This window comes from Moschus berezovskii, chromosome 11 (assembly GCF_049115385.1).
Source record: "Moschus berezovskii isolate FMDL1 chromosome 11, NW_MosBer_1.0, whole genome shotgun sequence".
In the NCBI taxonomy this organism is placed as follows: domain Eukaryota; kingdom Metazoa; phylum Chordata; class Mammalia; order Artiodactyla; family Moschidae; genus Moschus; species Moschus berezovskii.
Genome location: NC_142470.1, coordinates 7,388,731 through 7,409,796, shown reverse-complemented (window position 1 = coordinate 7,409,796; position 21,066 = coordinate 7,388,731). Strand labels below are relative to the sequence as shown.

At 56.9% G+C, this 21,066-nt stretch overlaps 1 protein-coding gene across 2 annotated transcripts; it reads right to left on the bottom strand.

The window, feature by feature from the left end:
• Nucleotides 1-1,144: 1,144 nt before the first annotated feature.
• SH3GLB2 (SH3 domain containing GRB2 like, endophilin B2) lies at nucleotides 1,145-17,634 on the bottom strand. Of its 2 annotated transcripts, XM_055399331.2 has the most exons (12): nucleotides 17,423-17,634; nucleotides 13,035-13,176; nucleotides 11,913-12,041; nucleotides 7,673-7,806; nucleotides 7,306-7,398; nucleotides 5,108-5,170; nucleotides 3,832-3,981; nucleotides 3,373-3,396; nucleotides 2,746-2,835; nucleotides 2,354-2,454; nucleotides 1,709-1,949; nucleotides 1,145-1,404 (listed from the first exon to the last, which is right to left on the bottom strand). In XM_055399331.2, the coding sequence occupies exons 1-12, from the start codon at nucleotides 17,483-17,485 to the stop codon at nucleotides 1,297-1,299; spliced, it is 1,338 nt and encodes a 445-aa protein (XP_055255306.1). In that variant the 5' UTR covers nucleotides 17,486-17,634; the 3' UTR covers nucleotides 1,145-1,296. The 2 variants fall into 2 exon arrangements, with proteins under 2 accessions (XP_055255306.1, XP_055255308.1); XM_055399333.2 differs by lacking the exon at nucleotides 3,832-3,981 and having other exon boundaries at nucleotides 17,423-17,630.
• Between the last annotated feature and the right edge of the window lie 3,432 nt (nucleotides 17,635-21,066).

Below are 21,066 nucleotides of genomic sequence, written 5' to 3'. Positions count from 1 at the left end.
GGCCCCCAACCCCAACTCCCCACCTCCATTTTCCAGCTGGCTGAGTTGATTGCTGGGTTAGGGCCTTTCCTGAAGCCCTGCTCCTTCTGTCTGTAGCTCTGTGCCTCCCCTCCCTTCAGAGGGCCCTGGGTGGGGTGGCCTAATCACAGAGTTCTGGGCCCAAATGCAAGCCTCAATCTAAAACCTGGCTTGTGGACCGAAGCTATCACTTGGGAAGTTTTGGGAACTAGACTAACATGGGCTACAGTCCCTGTGTGGCCACTTGCCAGTTACGGAACCTCGAGGAGGTGACTCTGATTTCTTCTTCCCTCGTCTGTGAGGACGACACGAGAATATGTGTGAACGTGCTGCACTCAATGCCGGGTCCCTGGGAAGCACTGTCAGTTACCCAAGTGTAAACCGTCATGCACATTTTACAGTCCACTCTGCCCCAGTTCAGCCAAGTTTTCCTCAGGGAAAAAACGTCGGTGACGCAGCTGCAGCAGACCTGCGTTCCCTTCTTCAGGAGCAGCATGGGTGCCCTGGGAGAGAGGAGGGGCCCATCGCTTCCTCCCCCAGAAGGAGAGCACCGTGCCACCTCCTCTTCCCCTTCCCGCTTGAGGCCCGCGATGCGACCGGAGCCCAGGCAACGTGCACACGGAGGATGGTTTATTATTGGTCACTGGCTAGAGAGCAAGCAGACAGGCAGAGTAAAAAGATTCGTTAAAAAGTGAGTGTGGAGAATGCAGGTGTCAGCCACCAGACTTGGCTTTAGCGATAGGGCTGGGAGGGGAGGGTTAGCACCGGGGAGCTGCTGCTCCGGCCAGGCTCCCCTCTGCTGCAGTGCATCCCGGGGGGATGGCACCCCCGTCCCCGGCCCGCCACAGACCTGCCTGCCTGCCTGCCTCGCCTCCTTTGCTGCTTTTGGCAACTAAAAGGCAGGTGCTGTCTCTCGCCAAGGGTGTGCCCCAGGGCATCCTCAGCCCATCTTGCACTGAGCTCCACCCCTCAACGGGCCAGGGTGCTGAGCGCAGCTGCTGCAGCCAGGCCCACCCTCCTCAACAGGAGCTGGGAGGGCTGGGGGGGCTCAGGAACGCAGGCAGGGGTGGATGGGGGGTGCTCCAGAAGCAGGCCGGGGGAGGAGCCGGGATCATTCAGCCTCTAGGGTCCCTCGCAGCTGGATGGCCAATAGGCAGGATGGGGCTGGGGTGAGCCTCCCCACATTGAGCAGCTGGGTCACCGACAGACAGGAGCCAGGGCTGCACCCATTCCCCCTGCCGAGGCCAGAGTGGGCAGGGCCTGGGGGAGGGGGCCTGCTCAGCTGAGCAGTTCCAAGTAGGTGACGGGGACCTTGCCCTTCTTGTTGCCTCTCTCGCCAATGAGCCAGTCAGGGTCCATGCCAGGCAGGCTGTAGACAGTGATGAGCTGAAAGGGATGACAGAGGAGGAGGGTCACACCCCGGCTAAGCAGGGACCCTGCGCCTTCAGTGGCGGCGCCCTCTCTGCTGCTCTATGGAGATGGATCAGAAAGTCTGCCTCCTCAGAGCTGGAACTGCTTCTGTCCCCCACGGCTGGTCCCGGATCTTCCCCCATCCCCGAGACTCCTCAGAGGCAGGGAGCCTGTGATGCAGGGTCCTCAGACCCCGTGCTCCCAGCTCCGGTCCCCTGGCCTCCTAAGCCGGCCTGTCCTCCTCTGACCGCCAACCCATCCCTGTGGCTTCCAGGCCCACCTCGTCGGCTAGCAGGGCCAGCTCGCTGCTGTCGGCTGCCTCGTAGTCATAGAGAACACGGGCTTTCCGGGTTCCGCTGGCCGGCGGGGCCACCTCCTCCAGTCGGAGAGCAGCCTCCCCTGGAGGAGCCAGGTCGGCCATGGAGGGTCCCATGGGCATTGTGGCCGCAGCGGTGGTGGGTGAGGTACTGCTGAGGGGGGGGGAGGCGGGCTCGGTGGTGCCCACGAAGGTGCCTGGGAATCTGGAGAGGAGAGTTGGGGGGGCCCATCTCAGCAGCTGAGAGCCACCCTCTTGGGGGGGGTCCCAGGTGCCCCACAAAACAGCGATCAGGCCCACGGCCACAGAGGCAAGGCCACCTCACTACTTACATGGCTCCCTGGGAGCTGGCGGCGTGAAGAGGGAAACAAGGGGAAGTGAGATGCCCCTGCCATCCCCACCGCCCCCCACCCCACCCCAGAACTGTGTTCGAGGTTCCTGAGGCCAGCCACCCCTCACGGTCCTCCTCACGGGGTGTCCAGGCCCAGAGGCGGGGGTGACGCCCCACCACAGTCAGCAGCCCTCCACCATGCCCTGGGTGTCAATGGGGGCTTTCTGAGCTTGGGGGATCTGGGGGCTGGGCAGGTGCCAGGGGCCCCCGGTGGGCACCTGCCCAGCTGCTTCTGGAGGTCCAGCATGTGGCGGTAGCACTGGGCATAGTACGTGGTCTGAGACTCGACGAACTCGTGCAGGCAGCGAAGGTGGTTCACCTGCAGGGACAAGGCGGTGGCTGGCCCGGCGCCTGCGGGCGGACGGAGCAGCCCATCCCCACCCCACGCTCTGCAGACCCCGGCTCGGCGTCTGGCATTTTCTGCCCAGGCCACTTGCTCTCTGGGGTGGGAGGGGGCCGGACCCCCAGCTTTGGGCCCTTTAGGACCTGGGCTCTGCCCCACCCAGGTTCACTAGCTGCCCCAACATGACCTTGAGAGTCGTGGTGTCCGACACAGGGGTGGCAAAGACGACTTGGGACGACAGAAGGGGGAAAACAGGACAGTACTCACGTGGGTGCTACTGATCCCCTCCAGCAGGAGCCGGGTCACTTCTGCCTGTCGGTCAAACTCCGTCTGGGCCACTCGGAGCTCCTGCTCAGCCTGGGAAGGGCCAGGGATGAGCACGAGGGCAAGAATGGCCCCCAGCCGCCCTCCCACCAGCCTCCTCCCACCCCCGGAGCTGCCCGGGAGCCGTCTCCTCTTCCCTTCTGTGGCAGATGGACTTCTCCACACCCCCACTCCAGGATGCAGACATCAGGGCAGGGGTTCACCTCTGGCCCCTGACTTCAGGCCTGGGGCCTTGATCCCCTGGAGGAGCCTTAGCCCAGCTTGGGACCCCCCCAGAGGAGGCCAGTTCTTGGGTGGGCAGACAGTCTCAGGTACCCTCCTTGACCTTTCATGCTCATGGATTTGTCCATCTGAGGCCACCACCCAACAGGGACAAATTCAACCAACAGTTGCTTTGGCCTCCGGAGGGCCCACGGTGTGCTGCGGGGCGGAGGAAAGTGATTGCCCCTTACCATGGCCCCAGCGGTGGCAGGGCAGCGCTCAGAACTAGACGCAGACCTGCCCCCGATGGCGGCAGGCGAGCCTGGACTCCCGTTCCCTACCCCGTTTCTTCCCTGAGCCCCGACTCACCTTGTCCACCTCATCATTCCAGAGCTGCGGAGACCACAACAGGACCGGTCAGCAGGGGAGGGAGGGGACAGCGGTCAGCAGGGGAGGGGAAGGGAGGTGGGGGACGGCTGTACCCCAGAGCCCAGGCTCCTGCCCCAGCTCCCGAGACCCCCCAACCTCTTCCCACCCCCCACACTTCCCAGCGTCCCCCCCACAACCCCACCAGGAGCTGAGGCTGCGGGGAGGCCTGGTGTGAGGGGAGGGGGCTCTGACGTCACAGTCCATCCAGTCCCACATGCCGCATGCGGGGAGGGGGCACAGCCAGCTGGGAAGCCCTGCTTGGGTTTCTCCTACAGGCAAGCCCCCAGGCTCGGACTGGGGTCTCCAGGGAGACCGAGTGTCCCCCACCCCACCCTGACGCTCTGCTGAGGCTGCTGGGCTGGGAGGCAGGACCGTGTGACCCTAGACCAGTCACTGAACCTTTCCGTCCTTCGGCAGAGAAAGGCAGCCTCGTGCCAGAGTCACACTGGGGTTCAAAGGCACAAGAAAAAAACAGGGCCGTCTCCACCCTCCTGGATAGTCCTCCTTCCACTCGGCCCAGGAAGGGGGGCGGCAAGTGTCCTCCAGAGTCTAAGGAAGAGAGACCCCCCTCCCCCCACCATGGCTTAGGAGGCCCGTTCCTCTGGCCCACTGCTACCCTAACACGGCGCCTGGGAGGGCGCAGAGCAAAACCCAGGCCAGCCCGGCTGGGACGGAGGTGTCCCCACCCCAGCGCCGTTCGGCAGATCGCACAACACAGGACGCGACCTCCATGTGAACACACGTGGGCGAGCCGGCCACAGGGGCCGGGGCACTACACTCCGGTTAACACCCCCGGGGGACAAGGGACCGCGTGCTCATGTGCACACGCACACACACACACACACACACGGCAACATGCTTATGACAGATGGAGAAGAGCCCGCGGGGAGGCGGGTGGTGCGGGAGGATGTCACCCCAGGGAAAGGAGGGACAGAGAGAGGCAGAGAAACCAGCACTGGTTTCGACAGGCATGACGCGACAGGTGGTGTCTGCCTATTTCCCCAACTAAACAGTGAACAGCAAGATCTCAACAAGCTGTAGGAAAAAGAGACACCAGACGCTCAAAGTCCTCCTGGCCCCGCCCAGCCCGCCCTCTTAAATCCCAGCCCCGACTGCCCACCCCACCACCGCTGCCCTCACGCTCAGCTTCGGAGGGGCCAGCTCGGGACACGCCCGCTCCCCCACCTTGGGGGCCTCGTTCCCCCACCTTGGGGGCCTCGGCCCCGGGCTGCTCTTCCCCCTGGGGTCTACCTTCCCACGGGGCTCTGCTCCATCTCAAGGCCTCCAGGCGCCTCCCCAACACCTAGCCGATGTGCTCTGGGGGGCTGCTGGACTGACAGTGCCGTCCCCAAGTCCCATCCAGGGGTCCATGACCTCCCGGCAGGCCAGGCCGGGACCTCCTCCCTCTCCTTCGGGCGCAGGGGTGGCCTGGCTCTCAGGGGTGGGTGCTGAGTTGGGGTGGGTGGACTCTCGGGCCCCCCGGAGTCCACCAGGCTGCGCGGGGCAGCGGGCCAGGCTCACCTTCAGCGTGGGGCAGCGAGGGGCGAGGGCACAGGGCCCAGGCAGCCCCTGCCTGACACTCTGCCTCCTGTTCTCCTCGACTGGCATCAGGCCCTGGGTGCTGGGGGCGGGGGCAAGGAGGGGGAGCCGGGGCGGGGCGGGCGGGGGCGCTTACCGCGGAGGCGCTGGCCGAGAGAATGTAATTACGCGGTCTAGTCTCCTGAAAGTCAGGCACCGTCTGGCGGGGAACAGAGTTCATGGGGGAGGGGGGAGTCACGCAGGGCGGGGGCCAGGCCGGGAGGCCGCCCTAGAGTCTCCCTCAAGGAGATGCCAGGAGCACCCCCACCCCGACCCCATGGACAGGAGGCGACAGACAGAAACAACAAGAACCCCCTTCTACCCGTGCCAACCACCTGCACAGGAGGCAGGCTGAGTGAGGGTCTCGGAGGGTTGGGACAAAGACCAAGAGGGTGGACACGCTGGGGAGCCCGAGAGATCAGATGGCGACAAGGGGACAGCCCGGAACCTTGGGCAGGACGCAGACCTGTCCGGCCCCGGTGGTCCTCAGGCCCCTCTTCCCCGGGCCAGCTTCGTCTCGCTCAGAGGCCCCAGTTAGACCCACTGTTCTCCAAGCAGAGCCGGTCCCCACCCCGCCCGGCTCGCTCCATCCACACCTCCGCACACACCCCATCTCTCCTTCCTGCAGCCAGGACCGGGCCCCCCCCCCCCGCCACGAGGATGGACAGATGGATGCATGGACGGACAGAGTGACAGGCGGTCGACATTTGCAAAAAGCTGACTCAACAGGCTCCGACGCCTGGCGTCCCCAGACCAGAGGCTACACGTGGTGGAGGCCCCGGTGGGAGACCAGCTGCTTTGCAAAAGGCCCGGAGGACGGCCCTCCCCGGCCCAGCTGGCCCAGCCCAGGCCGGCCCCGCGGGGCCCGAGGCTGAAGTGGGCAAACCAGAAGCAGCACAGCACGTGGACAGGTATACTCACATCTCCCTCACACTGAGCCAAGTTACCCAAAGCAGAACGGAAAGGAACAAAAACAAAGAGTTAGTGAGTCCACAGCGCAGGCGGGAGCGGGCCCCCCGGACGCACAAGCCCGCCCTCCGGAAGGAGTCCTGGCCGGAGTGTGGGTGCTGAAGGGTGGCAGGTGGGCGGGGGGGAGGGTCCCCTGCTGGGTTGGAGCCTGCTGGGATGCTGTACCAGGGCCCAGCTCGGGAGGGGGTGTCCTGCTAAAAGCCACACACTCGGGGCTGGTCTGGGCCAACCAACCGGATGGGAGGCTGTGCCGCTCCAGTGATGAAGGAAGCGCTCCCTGGCCTGGTTGATGGAGAAAGGTCTGTCCTGGCCAAGCGACTCCAGAGAGCTGCCCGGCCCTGAGGGGGGCTCAGGCAGCCACAGCTCATCCTACCCAAGCCCAACCTGATGCCAGTGGCTGAGGCCCTGCCTCCAGTCTGGACTCCACACACCTGGACGAGGTGTCATGGCTCTCGCCAGGGGCACTGCCCAGGCTCTGCGGCCCCTGGGGGGGCCACACAAAGGGAGGGGAATGCAAGGAGGGTCGGGGGCTGTAACTGACTCTTGGGCAGCGGGGCGGCCTGGCCTTCCTTGGCCGAGGGCCCCAGCAGGCACAGGTGCCAGTGTCCCTGGTGTGTCCTGGACCTGACAGGGGGAGTCCCCACCCTGGGGTGTGAGGCAGCCTTGCAGCCCCTGCACCGCAAGCAGCCTGGGCCCCTGGGGCCCAGCTCTCCCAAACTCTGGCCTCGCCCTGGTCACCGTGTGCCACGCTGCATCCCATTGGCCTGGCTGAGCAGAAGGGGAGCCAAGATAGCCCTGGTTCCATCCAGCGACGTGGGGCTCCCTGAAGGGCCTCGAGACCCGCCCTTGGGTGGGCGAGCAGCCCAGCTCTGGGACCTCCACACCAGCGCAATGGAGCCTGAGGATAGGACGGGGTGCCCAGGGAACAGCGCTGGAGCGGCGGCGAAGGGTGAAGGGGGCAGTTAGTAGCGGAGCCATGCCCGGTCAGAGCCGGGAACAGAGCTGAGCATCCAGGGAGGGCAGTGCGGGGGGCATGCGAGAAGCCAACTGGCTGTCTGTCTGGGGAGGCTGCGGGCTGTCCTGAGCTCAGGTGAGGGCACTGCAGGTCTACCCACCACCCGCCCCCCCGAACCAATGTCTGCCCCGGGGACCCAGAGCTCTGGGTCGGCAGGGTTCCGTTGGGGATGGGAGCAGACGGGTGTGACCTGATGTGGTCTGCCCCGAGCAGCGCCCCCCAGCCAGGCTTCGACGGGGAGGGAGGTCATGCCAAACACCACGAGCCTCCACCCCGAGCCTCCACCCGCTCTGATCCAGCAGGACACCTACCGTGGCTTTGGCTTCGGCAGCCTTGGCCTTCTTGAGCCGTGCTTTGGAGGCATCCAGGTCTAGACGCCGGTTCTGCAGGAGCCGCCTCTCCTTCTGTTGCAGGGCGGGGTTGGGAGGAATCAGGGATGTGAGCCCCACGGCTGCCATGGGAGACCCCCAGCCGCAGCGGGACCGGCCCATAGGACCATCCGGCCAAGACAGGGAAACTGAGGCCCGGATGGGCAAGGTCAAATGCTCCAGGCCACTCAGTCCACAAGAGCCATGTCTGGGGAGGCCCTAAGGGCTGCGGGGTCCTGGGCTGTGTTCTGCGGCTCTGAGGAGAGGGCGGCCAGGGTCACCAGCAGGCATGTAGCCCCAGGCCCCTCACCGAAATCGTCTTCCAGTCCCCTTCCAGGAAGTTGCGCAGGGGCGTGAGGAAGTTGATGGAGGCCGTGTGGATGAAATCTCTCTCAGCTGCTCCCAGGCGCTTTTCCGCTTCCGCCACCTTGATCAGTGTCTTCCCTGAGAAGCAGAGTCAGGGGTGAGGCAGGCTGAACTCTGCTCTGGCTCTCAGGAGGGAGGAGAGAGCTCCAAGAGAGATGTTCTGAGAGGCAAGAGCAGAAATGGCTGGCCTGGGAAAATGGGAGAAAATCTGTATATCCACATACCCACTGACCAATAAATACTGGGACACCCCAAAACCAGAACACTTCACAGCCATTAAAAAGAAGTGGGGTGGGACTTTCAGAATAATAGAGGGAGGAACTCAGGAATCCTCCTCCCAGAAAGGACACGGGGACTTCCCTGGGGGTCCAATTGGCTAAGACTCCACTTCCACTGCAGGGGGTATAGGTTTGACCCCTGGTTGAGGAACTAAGATCTCGTATGCTATGCAGTATGGCAAAAAACAAAAAGTTACCTATTTATCTATCTCCTTCAAAAACAAAACAAAACTGGACAGAATTGTCAAAAACAATCATTTCTGGACTCTGGAAACTGACCAAAGGCAAGTAACAAATTGAGAAGAATTTACTCCATAACTACAGGACCTTGGTAGGAACCATGGAGACAGTGGGTTTTTAGCCTGGGCGTGCTCTCCCCTCTGTCCAAGGGGAGCCCCTCTGTGGTGCGCCCCTCTATCAGGGTGGGGTAAGCCCTGAAGCTGCTGGAGGGGGCAGACTCGATTTTGGCTGGAGCATAGAAAAACCCACAAGATATGGTCACAAACAGTAATGATCTCAATGGCAAATAATCAGGAAAGGCCAACATCACAGCTAACATGGAGCTGCAGGACTGGCTGGAATAAGCAGCAGACCTGCCAGAAATGTAACAGGAGATCTGGGAAATGAGACAGTCACAGTGAGCCTCGGTAAACTCCAGACAGCTCTGGTGGTCCAGAAGGCTGTGTGAAGCACGCACGGCAGAGGCGGGGGAGAGCCCCAGCTATCAGCTCACCCTTGGCTAGTGGGAGGCTTCGCACATTCACCAAGTAAAAGCTAGGCACACACGTAAACTGCTTGAACTTGAGTGTGTTCCCCAGCCCATTCATAAATTCATCAGCAAAGCCTTAATGGTGGAAGATGTCTAAGCACAACTTCTGATTAATGATAAGCTGACCACCAACATATGCTGACCTGGAAGCAACCCTTAAGAAGCTGGGCTTAAAAGTAAAAAGAATAAGTAGAAAAATAAGCAGAGACATCAGCAGCTGCATACAGCAAAGAACACAGACTCTAAACATTAATCAGCTCAGGTAAGTCTCTAAAGAAACAAACGGGACTAATAACCCTAGAAGAATTATAAGACACAAAGAAACAGGAAAGCGCAGTCAATACACAGGGAAGAAAAGCAACCAACAGACACTATCTCCAAGGAGGCCCAGATATTAGATTTAGCAGGTAAAGACTTCTAAGCAGCTATCACAAATAGGAGGAAAAGAAAAAACAAAAACAACCAAAATCATAATGGTAGGGAGGGACAAATTTTGGTATAGGATAAAACTACCATATATGAAATAGACAAGCAACAGCATATACCACATAGCACAGGGAATCATAGCCATTACTTTGTAATAACCTATAAGGGAATATAATCTGCAAAAATACTGAATCACTATGCTATATACCAGAAACAAACGCATATTAAAATCAACTAGAGTTCAATTAAAAAATAAAAAAATAGAACCATGATTAAAGATTTAAGATTAATACAACATTGTAAAGCGATTATCCTCCAATTAAAAATTTTTTAAAAAAGATTTAAGGCAAATATGATGACAATGACTTCTCAAATAAGAAATGTCAATAAAGAGATTAAAATTATAAACAAAGAAGTGAAAATTCTAGAGCTGAAAAATTTAACAACGGATATGAAAAAAAAAATCACTAGAAAAGTTCAAAGGCAGATTTAACTGACTTCTTATCAGACACAGGGAGCTCAGACAGTGAGAGAATATACTTAAAGTGATGAAAGGAAAAAATTCTCATCCAAGATTTCTATACAATGCAAAACTGCCCTCCAAAAGTGAACATAAAGACATTCCCAGTTAGACAAAGGCTAAAAGAGTTCACTGCTGGCAGACCTGCCACAGAAGAAACACTTCATGGACAAGTGAAATGACACTGGAGGGCAACGTGAACCCACGTAAAGAATACAGGGCGCCAGTAAAGGTGACTGTAGACACGCATGAAAGACGGTAAAGTTTTGTTTCTCTTTTCCTAACTGACTTAAAAGACAACTGCATAAAACAATAATTATAAAACTGTATTGTTGAGAAATAGTATGTATGACAATATGAGCACAAAGGAAGAGAGAGGGAAGGGAGTTATCCCGGAGCAAAGTTTCTGTATTTTACCGGAATTCAGTTAACATCACTCTGAAGTAGACTGTGTTAAGTTAAAGTGCATGTCGTGATTCAAATTTTAAAACCACTAAGAAAAATGTTTTAAGTTAAAAAAAAAAAAAAGGAGCAAAGAAATTAGAATGTTACACTAGAAAATATCTTTTTAACTCAAAAGAAGTCAGCAAAAGAGGATCAAACAAAGAAGACCTGAGACACAGGGAGAACAGAAACAAAACAGCAACCCACAGGTGCAAACGGCTCATGAGGCTTAACGTCATCAAAACAAAGAACCCAGTGAAAGATGGGCAGACCTAAACAGACATATCGACTGAGACACACAGATGGCCAAAAGGCACATGAAAAGATGCTCAACACTGCTAATTATTAAAGAAATGCAAATCAAAACACCTCACACCAGTCAGAATGGCCATCATCAAAAGTCTACAAATAATAAACGCTGGAAAGGGTGTGGAGAAAAAGAGACCCTCCTACACTGCTGGTGGGAATGTAAATTGGTACAGCTACTCTGGGGGACAGTACGGAGGCGCCTTCAGAACGTAAAAACAGAGCTACCATATGATCCTGCGATCCCACTCCTGGGCATAATATACTTGGAGAAAAGAGAAACTGGAAAAGCTACATGCACCCCAACGTTCATCGTGGCACTATTTACAACAGCCAAGACATGGAAGCAGCCTAAACGTCTGTCAACAGACGAATGGATAAAAAAAGCTGTGATAAATAAAGACAATGGAACATTACTCAGCCACACAAAGAAAGAATGAAATAATGCCATTTGTTGCAGCATGGATGGACCCAGAGAGTGTCATACTGGGCAGAGAAAGACAAGTATCACGATGCCACACATATGTGGAATCTTAAAAAATGATACATATGGACTTATAAGACAGAAACAGACTCACAAACATAGAAAACAAACATGGTTACCAAAGGAGAAACTGGGAAGGGGGGTGGTGAGGGATAAATTAGGTTGGGATTAACATATACACACTACTATATATAAAACAGGTAACCAGCAAGACCTACTGTAGCGCACAGGGAGCTATACTCAATATTCTGGAATAACCCAAAGCGAAAAGAATTTGAAAAGGAGCATGTATGTGTGTATATAACAGAATCACTATGCTGTATACCTGAAACGAACACAATATTGTAAGTCAACTACATTCTAATTCAGAATTAATTAATTAAAAATTTAAAAATAAACTGGATTGAGGGATGTTTGTACAATTATGTAAATATACTAAAAATCACCAAATTACACACTTAAAACAAGTGCACTGTATGGTACATAAATTGTACCTCAATCAAACTGAAATAAAAACCAAAGACTGAAGTGGCTCTTTAAGTGCTACTGTGAGCAGATACTCTGTAAGCAACACCGAGTTTAAAAATCAGGTTGCAGAATCACATGCCTAAAATAATATGATCCCATTAAAAAATGCACACAAACCAAAAGTGGGTAAAGGAGGCTCCTTTTTTTTTTAAGCCATGCCATGGGGTAAGCAGGATCTTACTTCCCTGACCAGGGTTGGAACCCAGGCCCACTGCACTGGAAGTGTGGAGTCTTAGCCACTGGACCACCAGGGAAGTCCCAGGAGGCTTCTATTTTTCACTGTTTTCACCTCTGTTGATTGAGGTATTTACAGGGAGAATGAATCCAGGCATCACATGCGTAAATACAAGACCAGAGAAAGGAAGGAAAGGGACGGAGGGAGGTCAGGGCCAGAGACTGCGGCCCCGCCCGGCGTGAGGACCAGCTCACCGTAGGGGGTGGCGGGCCCCAGCTCACTGGCCGCCTCGGCCATGTACTGCGCCAGCAGCTCCCCGTTGGTGACCCGCGAGGGCACCTTCCTGTCCAGCTTCTCGTACAGGAACTCCTCCACTCGGGCGCCTGTGGGAGACAGCAGCCAAAGCCACAGGGCCCTTCCAGAGGAGCCCAAGGCAAGTCCAGGACTGGCCCACAGGGACGCCCAGCCTGGTGACTTCCAGGACCTTCTTGTGCTGACACCCCACCCTGTGAGATGGGCTCTCGACCCTGTGAAATCCCTCACAGGGAGGGAGAAGCCACGGCCCAGAGACATGAAGTGCCTGCCTGAGGTTACCCAGCTGCAGTGACGGGCCTTCCACTTCCCCCTCCTTGGAATATGGACTCACAGAGCGTGACACACAGGTGGCGCTAGTGGTGAGGAACCCGCCTGCCAGCGCAGGAGACCTAAGGACCACGGGTTCGATCCCTGGGTGGGGAAGATGCCCTGGAGGAGGGCATGGCAACCCACTCCAGAATTCTTGCCTGAAGAATCCCCCTGGACAGAAGAGCCTGGTGGGATACAGTCCACGGGGTCGCAAAGAGTCAGACATGACTGACTTAGCATGCGTGCACACACCACATGTGTGAACAGCGCTCTGGCCGGACCCAGAAAGCTCTGAGCACACCGCCTTAGCTAAGAGCAGACATACAGGCAGACACGTCTCCAGACCGCAGGGCAGGTTCCCCTGCAGCTGCGGGGGCCTGCTGTGCTCTCATGTGACCCTGGACGAGCCTTCTTCGTCCCTGACCCTCGCTATCTGCTCCCTAGTGACTGGTCTCCCATTTCTCCTGCCTCTTCTCCCAGTGATGTTTTAGTTTCCAGGCATCTCTTCAACTCCTCTGTGCAAAACTTGCATTTCCATGTCCCAGAGAGTGAGTGCATTGTGGAATCCAACACCGAGGCTGCAGTTTTTAATGGGGACCATTCCCCTTCCCCTGCCACCGACAGCAGCCTTAAGCCCCAAGAGTCTAACCCAAGTCCCGCCTACTGCCCAGGCCCACCTGCAAGGCCTCAGCAGCTGGGCCCCTGCCCACAGCAGCCCGCCCCTTGCCCAGGGCCGGCCTGTGCCCACTCACTGGGGTTGGGCTGCAGCAGCACCTCTGTCTGCCTCAAGATCTTCTCGGTCCAGTTCTTGGTGCTGTCCGCCCGGGCCAGGAGGCTCTCAAAGTGGGCGTCGAGCTCGGTCTTCTCAGCCTGGCCGAACTTCTCCTCTGTGAACTGTGGGCAGGGGGGTGGGGGAGAGCACCCAGCGGTGGAAGACTCAGCAGCGGGGCGGGGGGGGGTAGTTCCAGCCCTGCCCCACCCATCTACCCCTCCTGCCTGGCTGGAACTCAGGCCCTAAGGTCCAGGAAGCAGTCTACCCCATCTGCTCTGGGACCCCAATCAAAGTGCAGCCCTGCCCTGGGCCTCAGCTTACTCCTCTGTGACATGGGATGGTTGGTCCAGAGTCAGCAGATCCCGGTTTGTTTCGAAAATCCAATGAAAGATACATACAGCCCCTGCCCCCCAAATGCACACCTGTACAAAATCAAACACAACTTAAGGAGCCGCTGGTAGGCCATCACTGAGGGTCCTCCCAGCGTGACTCTGGAGGAAAGCACTTGGTAACGAGCGCTCAGGGACACAAGGGGTACAAAGCAAGGTCTGGGGTGATCAGTGGGAGCCGGGGCAGCTGGGGGCCCCAGGGAAGGGGATCCCAGGGGAACGAGTGGGAAGAACCCAGGTTCCAGAACCAGAGGGACATGAATGATTCAAGTCTCAGTTCTGGTGAGTAGTGTGACCTGGGGCAAGTGGCTGTGCCTCTCTGAGCATCAGTTTCTGAAGCTGAAAATGGGAATAATAAGGAATAGCATCTCCCGTGTAGGTTGTGAGAAGGAAATAAAATAGATGCGGGTAAGATACGAAGGTCGGGATCTGGCAGGGAGTTCGGTGCCCAGTGTAAGGGCAGATGCTGTAAAGATCTGATGGGGAGGGAGAGGGGTGGGGTGGAGGATGGCCTCCGCTGCCTGGCATGGTACATGGGGAGCAGTGCCAACTCATCCGAGCCAACTGCTGGGCACGCCCAGGCCCAGGAAGCTCGGCAGCCCTGCCCCAAGGCCAGGGAGGGACCAGGATGTCACAGGATCCTATTTTCGAGCTGGCGGAAGCCATGGGGGCCACATAGGAACAGCCAGAAACCAGTCCAGGTCCTGGCCCTTCTAATCTCAAAGGCCCTGTCCAGCCGTGGTGGGTGGTGGTCAGAGACAAACCACATAGGAGCAAGATCAGCTCTGACAACAACAGACAGTGCTGACCTGGCACTCAGCACGGGCAAGTTTCCCATTTCACAGAAGGTGCCACTGAGGCCAGGCAAGAGGCAGGCTGCGCTGGAGACAGGGTTGTCATGGGCTGGGGGTCTGGAGGCCCTTCCCAGATGACTGGCAGCCCTGAGTCAACCAGAGTTCCAGCTGCAAGGAGCGGAAGGCCCCACCGGCTTCAGGCCGCTCCAGCTCAGCAGCCATCAATTATGCATGGGGGCTTGGGTTTCTCTCTGCAGGGCCAGGTGGGCAGGGGTCAGAGCCTGCAGCTCCCTGCCTGGGAGCCAGCTACTCTTGCCCTCCTGACTCTTCTTCCTCACTTTCCACAAACTGGGGCCTCCCAGAGCCAGGCCCTGAACAGGCCTGCCCTCACCCAGCCTCTTTGCGGGTGAGGGTGGCGCTAGCCCCATTTTCCAGATAAGCAAACTGAGGCTCAGAGGCAACGGCACCTCTCTGGTCCTTAGTTTCCACCGGGGGGATGGGGATACCAGGAACTATCTCATAAAATATTCGGGAGGTGCTTAGTTCTGTGGTCAGCACACAGCACAGGCCCGATAAATGTCAGCTGGTGTCAACATCGTCATCATCATCAGTAAAAGATCTCCTGCAGGTCCCTCCTCGGCTCCCAGAAGCCACCTAGAGATGTCCTTACCCCGATGGGACCAGCCGCTCTGAGTCCAGTGACGGTGTCACCCTCAGTACCTCCTCCCCTTCTTGCCACGGTTATGGGCAGCACTTCCTGCCAGGCCACCTGACCACCTGTCCCTCACACTACACATCCACTCACGTTCAAAGTCATACCAGGTTTTTCCAACGTCCTGGGCATCCCTCCCACGTCCACTGTTGCCTGCCCAGCTCGGATGCAAACAATGCTAAAGCCTCCCTGGCTTTTATTATCATCACTTCTACCTCCACTCCTGGTGATACAGTCAGGACTACTGACAGCATTGGTACTCGCACTTCCACTGCCCACTCCACCCCTACTGGCATCTTACCCAAATACACTTTAGCTTTTCCTGCCTGGGTGCCCTTCACTGAGCTGTTCGCATCACCGGAATCAAATCTGCAAACCCCTCCTGGCATTCAAGGCCCTACAGTTCAGGGACTGAGGATCACCTGTGCAAAAGGGATCCGGACTCCGGCTTCTCCTCCCAGGTCCTGTTCCTTACGGGGTGGGGATGAGGTGAGGCTCTTTCAAAGTGCCCCTGGTACCTGGAGGGGCTGAGTGCTTGCCCAGCATGTCCTTCCACCTGGCAAGGTGGCACCCACGCAGAGGAGCTGCCCACACATTGATAATAAACCACCCTCCGGCCCTCCTGGCTGACTCCTATCCCAGGGCCGACTGGCCTCGGTGGGGGGTGTGTCCCCCAAGTGGGCTCTCCTGCCCATGTCACATTTCAAGTCCCTCTCTCTTTGGGCCACCACCTGGCCCCATTTCTGCCAAGAGAAAGGGCCCAGGCTTCAGAGGCTCATGGCTGCAGAGTCCGAGGCTGCTCCCTGCAAGATGGCAGCAGCAGGGGGTGGGCGGCTAGAGCCAGAGAAAGCCTCTATTTATAAAGCTCCCAGCTCCCTCCTCCGCCCTGGAGGCGGGGGGGGGGGGGGGGGGGGGCGTGGCTGGGGCGCTGGATCCCACGCCAGTATGGGTGACCCAATGGGCCTGCCCCCACCAGGCCACGGGGCCCAAGCCTCCCCACAGCCCAGGCTCTGCAGACAGGGCAGGATAGGGTGCTAGGGCCCCACAGTAGCCGGAAACTGGCAGATCAGGTTCTTCCCAGATGTGGCAGATAAAGTGGTTGCCATACCAACACGGGGGGCGAACTCCCCACCTTCTGGATGGACTGGGGCTGGCCAATGAGCTCCAGGCTGCAGGCATCGCCACTAAGGCTGGGGTCACTGGCAGGGCTGGAAACCCAGGGCAGCAAACCCTCTCTGGGGCACCCATCCTCAACGGGATGCTGTGCTTTCTAGTAAACATGGGCACGTGGGCTTCCGAGAGATGGTCTGCGGCTGGGCTCCTCCAGAGAACCAACCGCCACGGCAAGGACAAACAACAGGATCTGTTCCCAGGGCCCTGTGACCGGGCCGAGCACCAAGCCTGCGGCCACCCTTGGAAGCAGACTTGGTGCCACTCCTGATGGACAGAAGGGCACATGGAGGCTCCCAGAGAAGTGACTGGCCCAAGGTCACAGGCTGCACGGGTGCAATACTAAGCAAGTTACACCAAGAGTGACTTGCTTTTAGTGAGCACGTCCATGCAGAGTGCCAGGGACGCTCATCCATGCTGGGAGGGAGGGGTTGCTAAGGCCATTTTCAAAAGAACGAAAAACTGAGGCCCAGAGAGGTGAAGCCCCCGCCCTTCTCAAAGTCACAAGAGGGGCATCCATGCCCACAGCTGACTCCCGGTCTTCACCGATAAGCTGCTTCAGTTTCTCTCCATGCCCCCAAATGGATAGGACTAGTTCTAATCCTAGCATCACACAGCGTACAGCTCCCCAAGGAGGGCACGCAGCCAGACCCCAGCCCTCTCCTCATTCCCCTGGGGCTGGGGAAATAAGAGGAAACAGGCCTGCCATGGAGCAGAAAGGAAATGATAACCCCAGCCCTCCTGGCTTCCGGACTGACTATCCAAGCGTGTAAAAGGGACCTGAGGGAATCAGTTCCGACAGCCCATTGCACAGGTGTGGAGACTGAGGCTCAGAGAAGGGCTCAGGGGCCTGGGGGCCCGAGTCCTTGGGCCTGGAACTCAGGCCTCCAAACGCCGGCCGGGAGTCAGAGTCCTGCTGGCCACGGACAGGGTGGCAGGAGCCGCCTGGTGCCCTTTGCTCTCCCCATCAGAGCCCCCAACGGGGCGCGGCGGACGCCAGGGCAGTGGGATAACTCGGCCCCGGCAGGTCGCAACGAGAGAGGCTGACACCTCCCGCCCAGGCACTGGGGCCAAGGCAGGCCCAGCTCACTCCCCGGCCCTCGGGCCACGCAGAGGGTAGTGCAGCCGGCCGCCCCAGGGCTCCTTCTCTAGACTGGGCAGCGCAGAAGAGGAGGAATGCTGGTGGGGGACTAGGGCGACCCGGGAAGGAGCGGCGGCCGCGAGGGCCTTGTCCCGCGGCCCCCGGCTCTGTTGCAGGGGTGCCAGCCGGCCGCGCGGGGCCCAGGGCGCACGGCCTCCTCACCTGCACGGCCCGGGTGAAGAAGATGCCAGCGTCCGACGCCAGCTTCTTCATGTTGAAGTCCATGGTGCTCCGCACGGCCGGCGCGTCCGGCTCGAGCGCCGCCCGGCAGCCCCCGGCCCGCCGCCGCCAGCCCTCACCGCGCCCACCTGCTGCCGGGGCTCCGGCCCTTAGCGCGCCCGCCCGTTCCTGCCGCCGCCGCCGCCGCCGCCGCCGCCGCCGCAGCCGCTGCCTCCGCCCGAGACTGCCAGAGCGCGCGGGGCGGGGCGCCGGTCGTGGGGGCGGAGCCTCCGGTGGGCGGGGCGGGGCGGGGAGGCCGGGCGGGAGGCTGCTCGCGGCTGCCCCCCTGCGGCCGCCGGTGGGCCAGCCTCTCTGGCTTACCCGTACAGTGGCTCCCGGCCCATTGGTGCCTCTTACTCTCCTGTTCTTTTTGTTTGTTTGTTTTGGTTTTTAAAGACCCTGCTGCTGGGAAAGATTGAAGGCGGGAGGAGACGGGGACGACAGAGGATGAGATGGTTGGATGGCATCACCACTTGATGGACATGAGTTTGAGTGAACTCCGGGAGTTGGTGATGGACAGGGAGGCCTGGCGTGCTGTGATTCATGGGGTCGCAAAGACTGAGCGACTGAACTGAACTGACCTGACTCTCCTGCTGTTCATTTGTACCCTCCTCGCCAGCTGGGCCCTCTGGCTCCCCATTTCTCGGCCTCTTTAGGCCTGGATCTTTCTGTGCCACCAACCACCACCACCATCAGCTTGACCTCTCTAATGTCCCTCCTCTTCTGCTCCAACTTTAGTGGCACTGAGGACCACCGCTGGGGAATAGCTGTTTGGCCTCAGGAAACCCTCTGGTTCCTCAAAGTGTGTGCCAGGAGTTAACGGGGAGGGAAGGAGAAGAGAAAGGGAGGCTTCTGTTCAGCCTAGGTGGAGGAACCCTCCAGGCATGGACAGGGTGCTGAACTTGAACCAGTTTCTCACAGACCAAGACACAAGACAGGCAGAAGGATGGCCTGCACATATACTCCCTGCTCCCAAGGGGCCTGGAACGGGTTTATCACCTGTTTCCACTGCTCGCCTCTCTCTACCTCTAGACTTCATTTTCTTACACGGTGGAGAGCTCTGCTCCTGAGCCTGTACCCTTTCCTTTCTGGCTCTGTCCCCTGGATTCCTAGCTTTGTTTACGTCCCTGCACTCACACCAGTTCCCCATCCTCTACCCCAGCCTGTCTGTCCAGAGTGAGCTTCAAGTCACCTGGGGGATTATTAAAAAATTCTTGGTCCCACTCCCAGACCTGGTTCTCTCCATACAGGTGTAGCCTGGCAGGTAGAGTCTAGGAAAGCTTCCCGGTGATTTAAGTGTGCACCCCAGGTTCAGAACCACTGATCTATGTTATTATCTGCATGGAGTCATCACCAGTGTTCATGTCACTCACACACACCTGCAGTTTATCTCTGTTTCTTTGTGTGTTTCTATGTGTTCACTACGTATTTCTATTTGTATTGATCATTGACTTATTTCCTAGTGTCTGTTTGTAGCTGACTATATCATTCATTTAGCCAGCATCCAGCCATATCGCCTTTCAACAGTTATAAATCAATATAGTAACATATTCATTCATTTGGTAACTACACTGAGCACGGTTAAAGAAAAAATTCAGGATACTTGTTAAGGATGGCAAGGAAGACTATTCAAGAGAGACCAGTGCAGTGGGGGTTTTGCAGTAGGGGAGACAGATTGGGCTCAACTCCAAATACAGTAATGTCAAGTAGAGATTTATAGCCCATGAACAGACTAGGGGTCAGTGGATGGAAAATGACTAAGCCGGAACATTGAGGCTAGTGAGATTCTTGCTGAAGGCAGGCCCAGGTGACAAGATATTCAGGATGGAGGATGAAGAATTTGATCAGATTTGGAGGGTGATCAGAAATCCAGGGTTGGAGATTTTGCTAAATTGGCCCTATAGAATTCTTGCTAAAACTGCACTCTACAAGATGGAAGCTTCAGGTTGAACCTAGTTGAGTAGAGGGCTTAGAGGAGCCTGACTTCGGTCAGGTCAAGGAGAAAGACCTTATCAGCACTAATTCTGTGGCAGGCAGTGTTCCAGGTGCCAGGGACACAGCAGTGAACAAAACAAGGCCCCTCCCTTCTTGGACAAACAGATACATAACCGTGTCGGATCTGGGAAGAAAAACAACAGGGTAAAGGAGAATGAGAGAGACAGTAAGGGTTAGTTATTCCTGATCTTGTCTCTGCCCAGCCTGTACGTTTCATCTGTTTATCTAGCTTTCCACTCGGCTGTTGCAGTTTGTCTAATAGCAACGGCCGAAACTTCCTAAGCCCTTGCCAGGCTGAACTCTGAGCACTTTAAAGTGAATAATCACATGAGATCCTCATATCAACTCAGAAAGTATCCTCTTCCTTATTAAAGGGAACTAAGGTTTAGAGAAGTTACGATTTCCCTGAGGACTCAGGGGAGTAAGCAGTGGATTTGGCCCCAGATGAAGGCAGTTCAGTGGTGGAGTCTGATCTCTGGTAGCCTTTGCTCTGGCTACCACTTCCTTGGCTCATCAGCTGCCATTCTCCCCTCTCTCTGCCACCCTGAGTCAAAGATGCCAGGTTTGCTCTTGCCTCTGGATCACAGTCCAAGCTGTTCCTGAATATTGCTCCCTCTTCTCTCTGCCCAGCTAATTCCTAGTCATCCTTAGGTTTCTGTTTGGACGTCACTTTCTTTCTGGAGTCTCTCAGCTTCCCATGGGAGCACAGGTGTCCGTCCCTGGGGAAACTCAGGAATACGGAGGGAGCCTGGATTCCTGAGTTTCCACCATTGGAACAATACCACAAAAGATTGTAATTATCTTAACTATATGTATCTCGTCTACCACTATCAAGTCCAGTGAAAGGGCTGTCACACAGAAGTATTCGTTGTTGAATGAATGAAAGAATGTAAGCTTACTGATAATTACATTTTAAAAACTTAGACGTTCTCTGGTTATGAAAGGACTGCCAGTTTCCTTACTATCAGCACCAAAGCCCTGTTACTCAGGCAAAGCAGGAATTCCATTTCCATTTTAGAGAGGAGTAAACTGAGTCATTCTTATATTGTTGCCTGGAAAATTCCATGATGGAGGAGCCAGGCGGGCTACAGTCCATGGGGTCGCAAAGAACCGGACACGACTGAGCGACTAACACCCTGAAACTGAATAAACCCCAGAGAGCTGATGTGACAGAACTTGATTCCAACTCAGATCGGCATGATACCAAACCCAGTGCTCAGCGCAAAGCACAGCTGGGCGCTCAGAACGGAACCAACTCTCAAAGAGACGACTTCCGTCTGGTAAGGGAGGCGTGGCACTTTGCAAACAGCTCCCAAAAAAGGAGAGTGGCAAGTGCTCAGAAAGATGCTGTAGGAAGTTTTAGAGGCAGTTGCATTGGAAAGAGGGCGCTCGAAGGGAGGGAAGGACTTGTTTGGGTGGGGACCGTGGTGGCAGAGGAACTAAATATAAAGGGCTCAGGCCGCCGCCGGTTCCTTCTTTAAAGCCCCTTCGACACCTGATTGTTCCCCCGTATCCCTTTAAGGGCGGCCCCGCCCCTACTTAACCACCCCGGTCAATCTAATCCCAATGGCCAATCACAGGAGAGAAAAAAA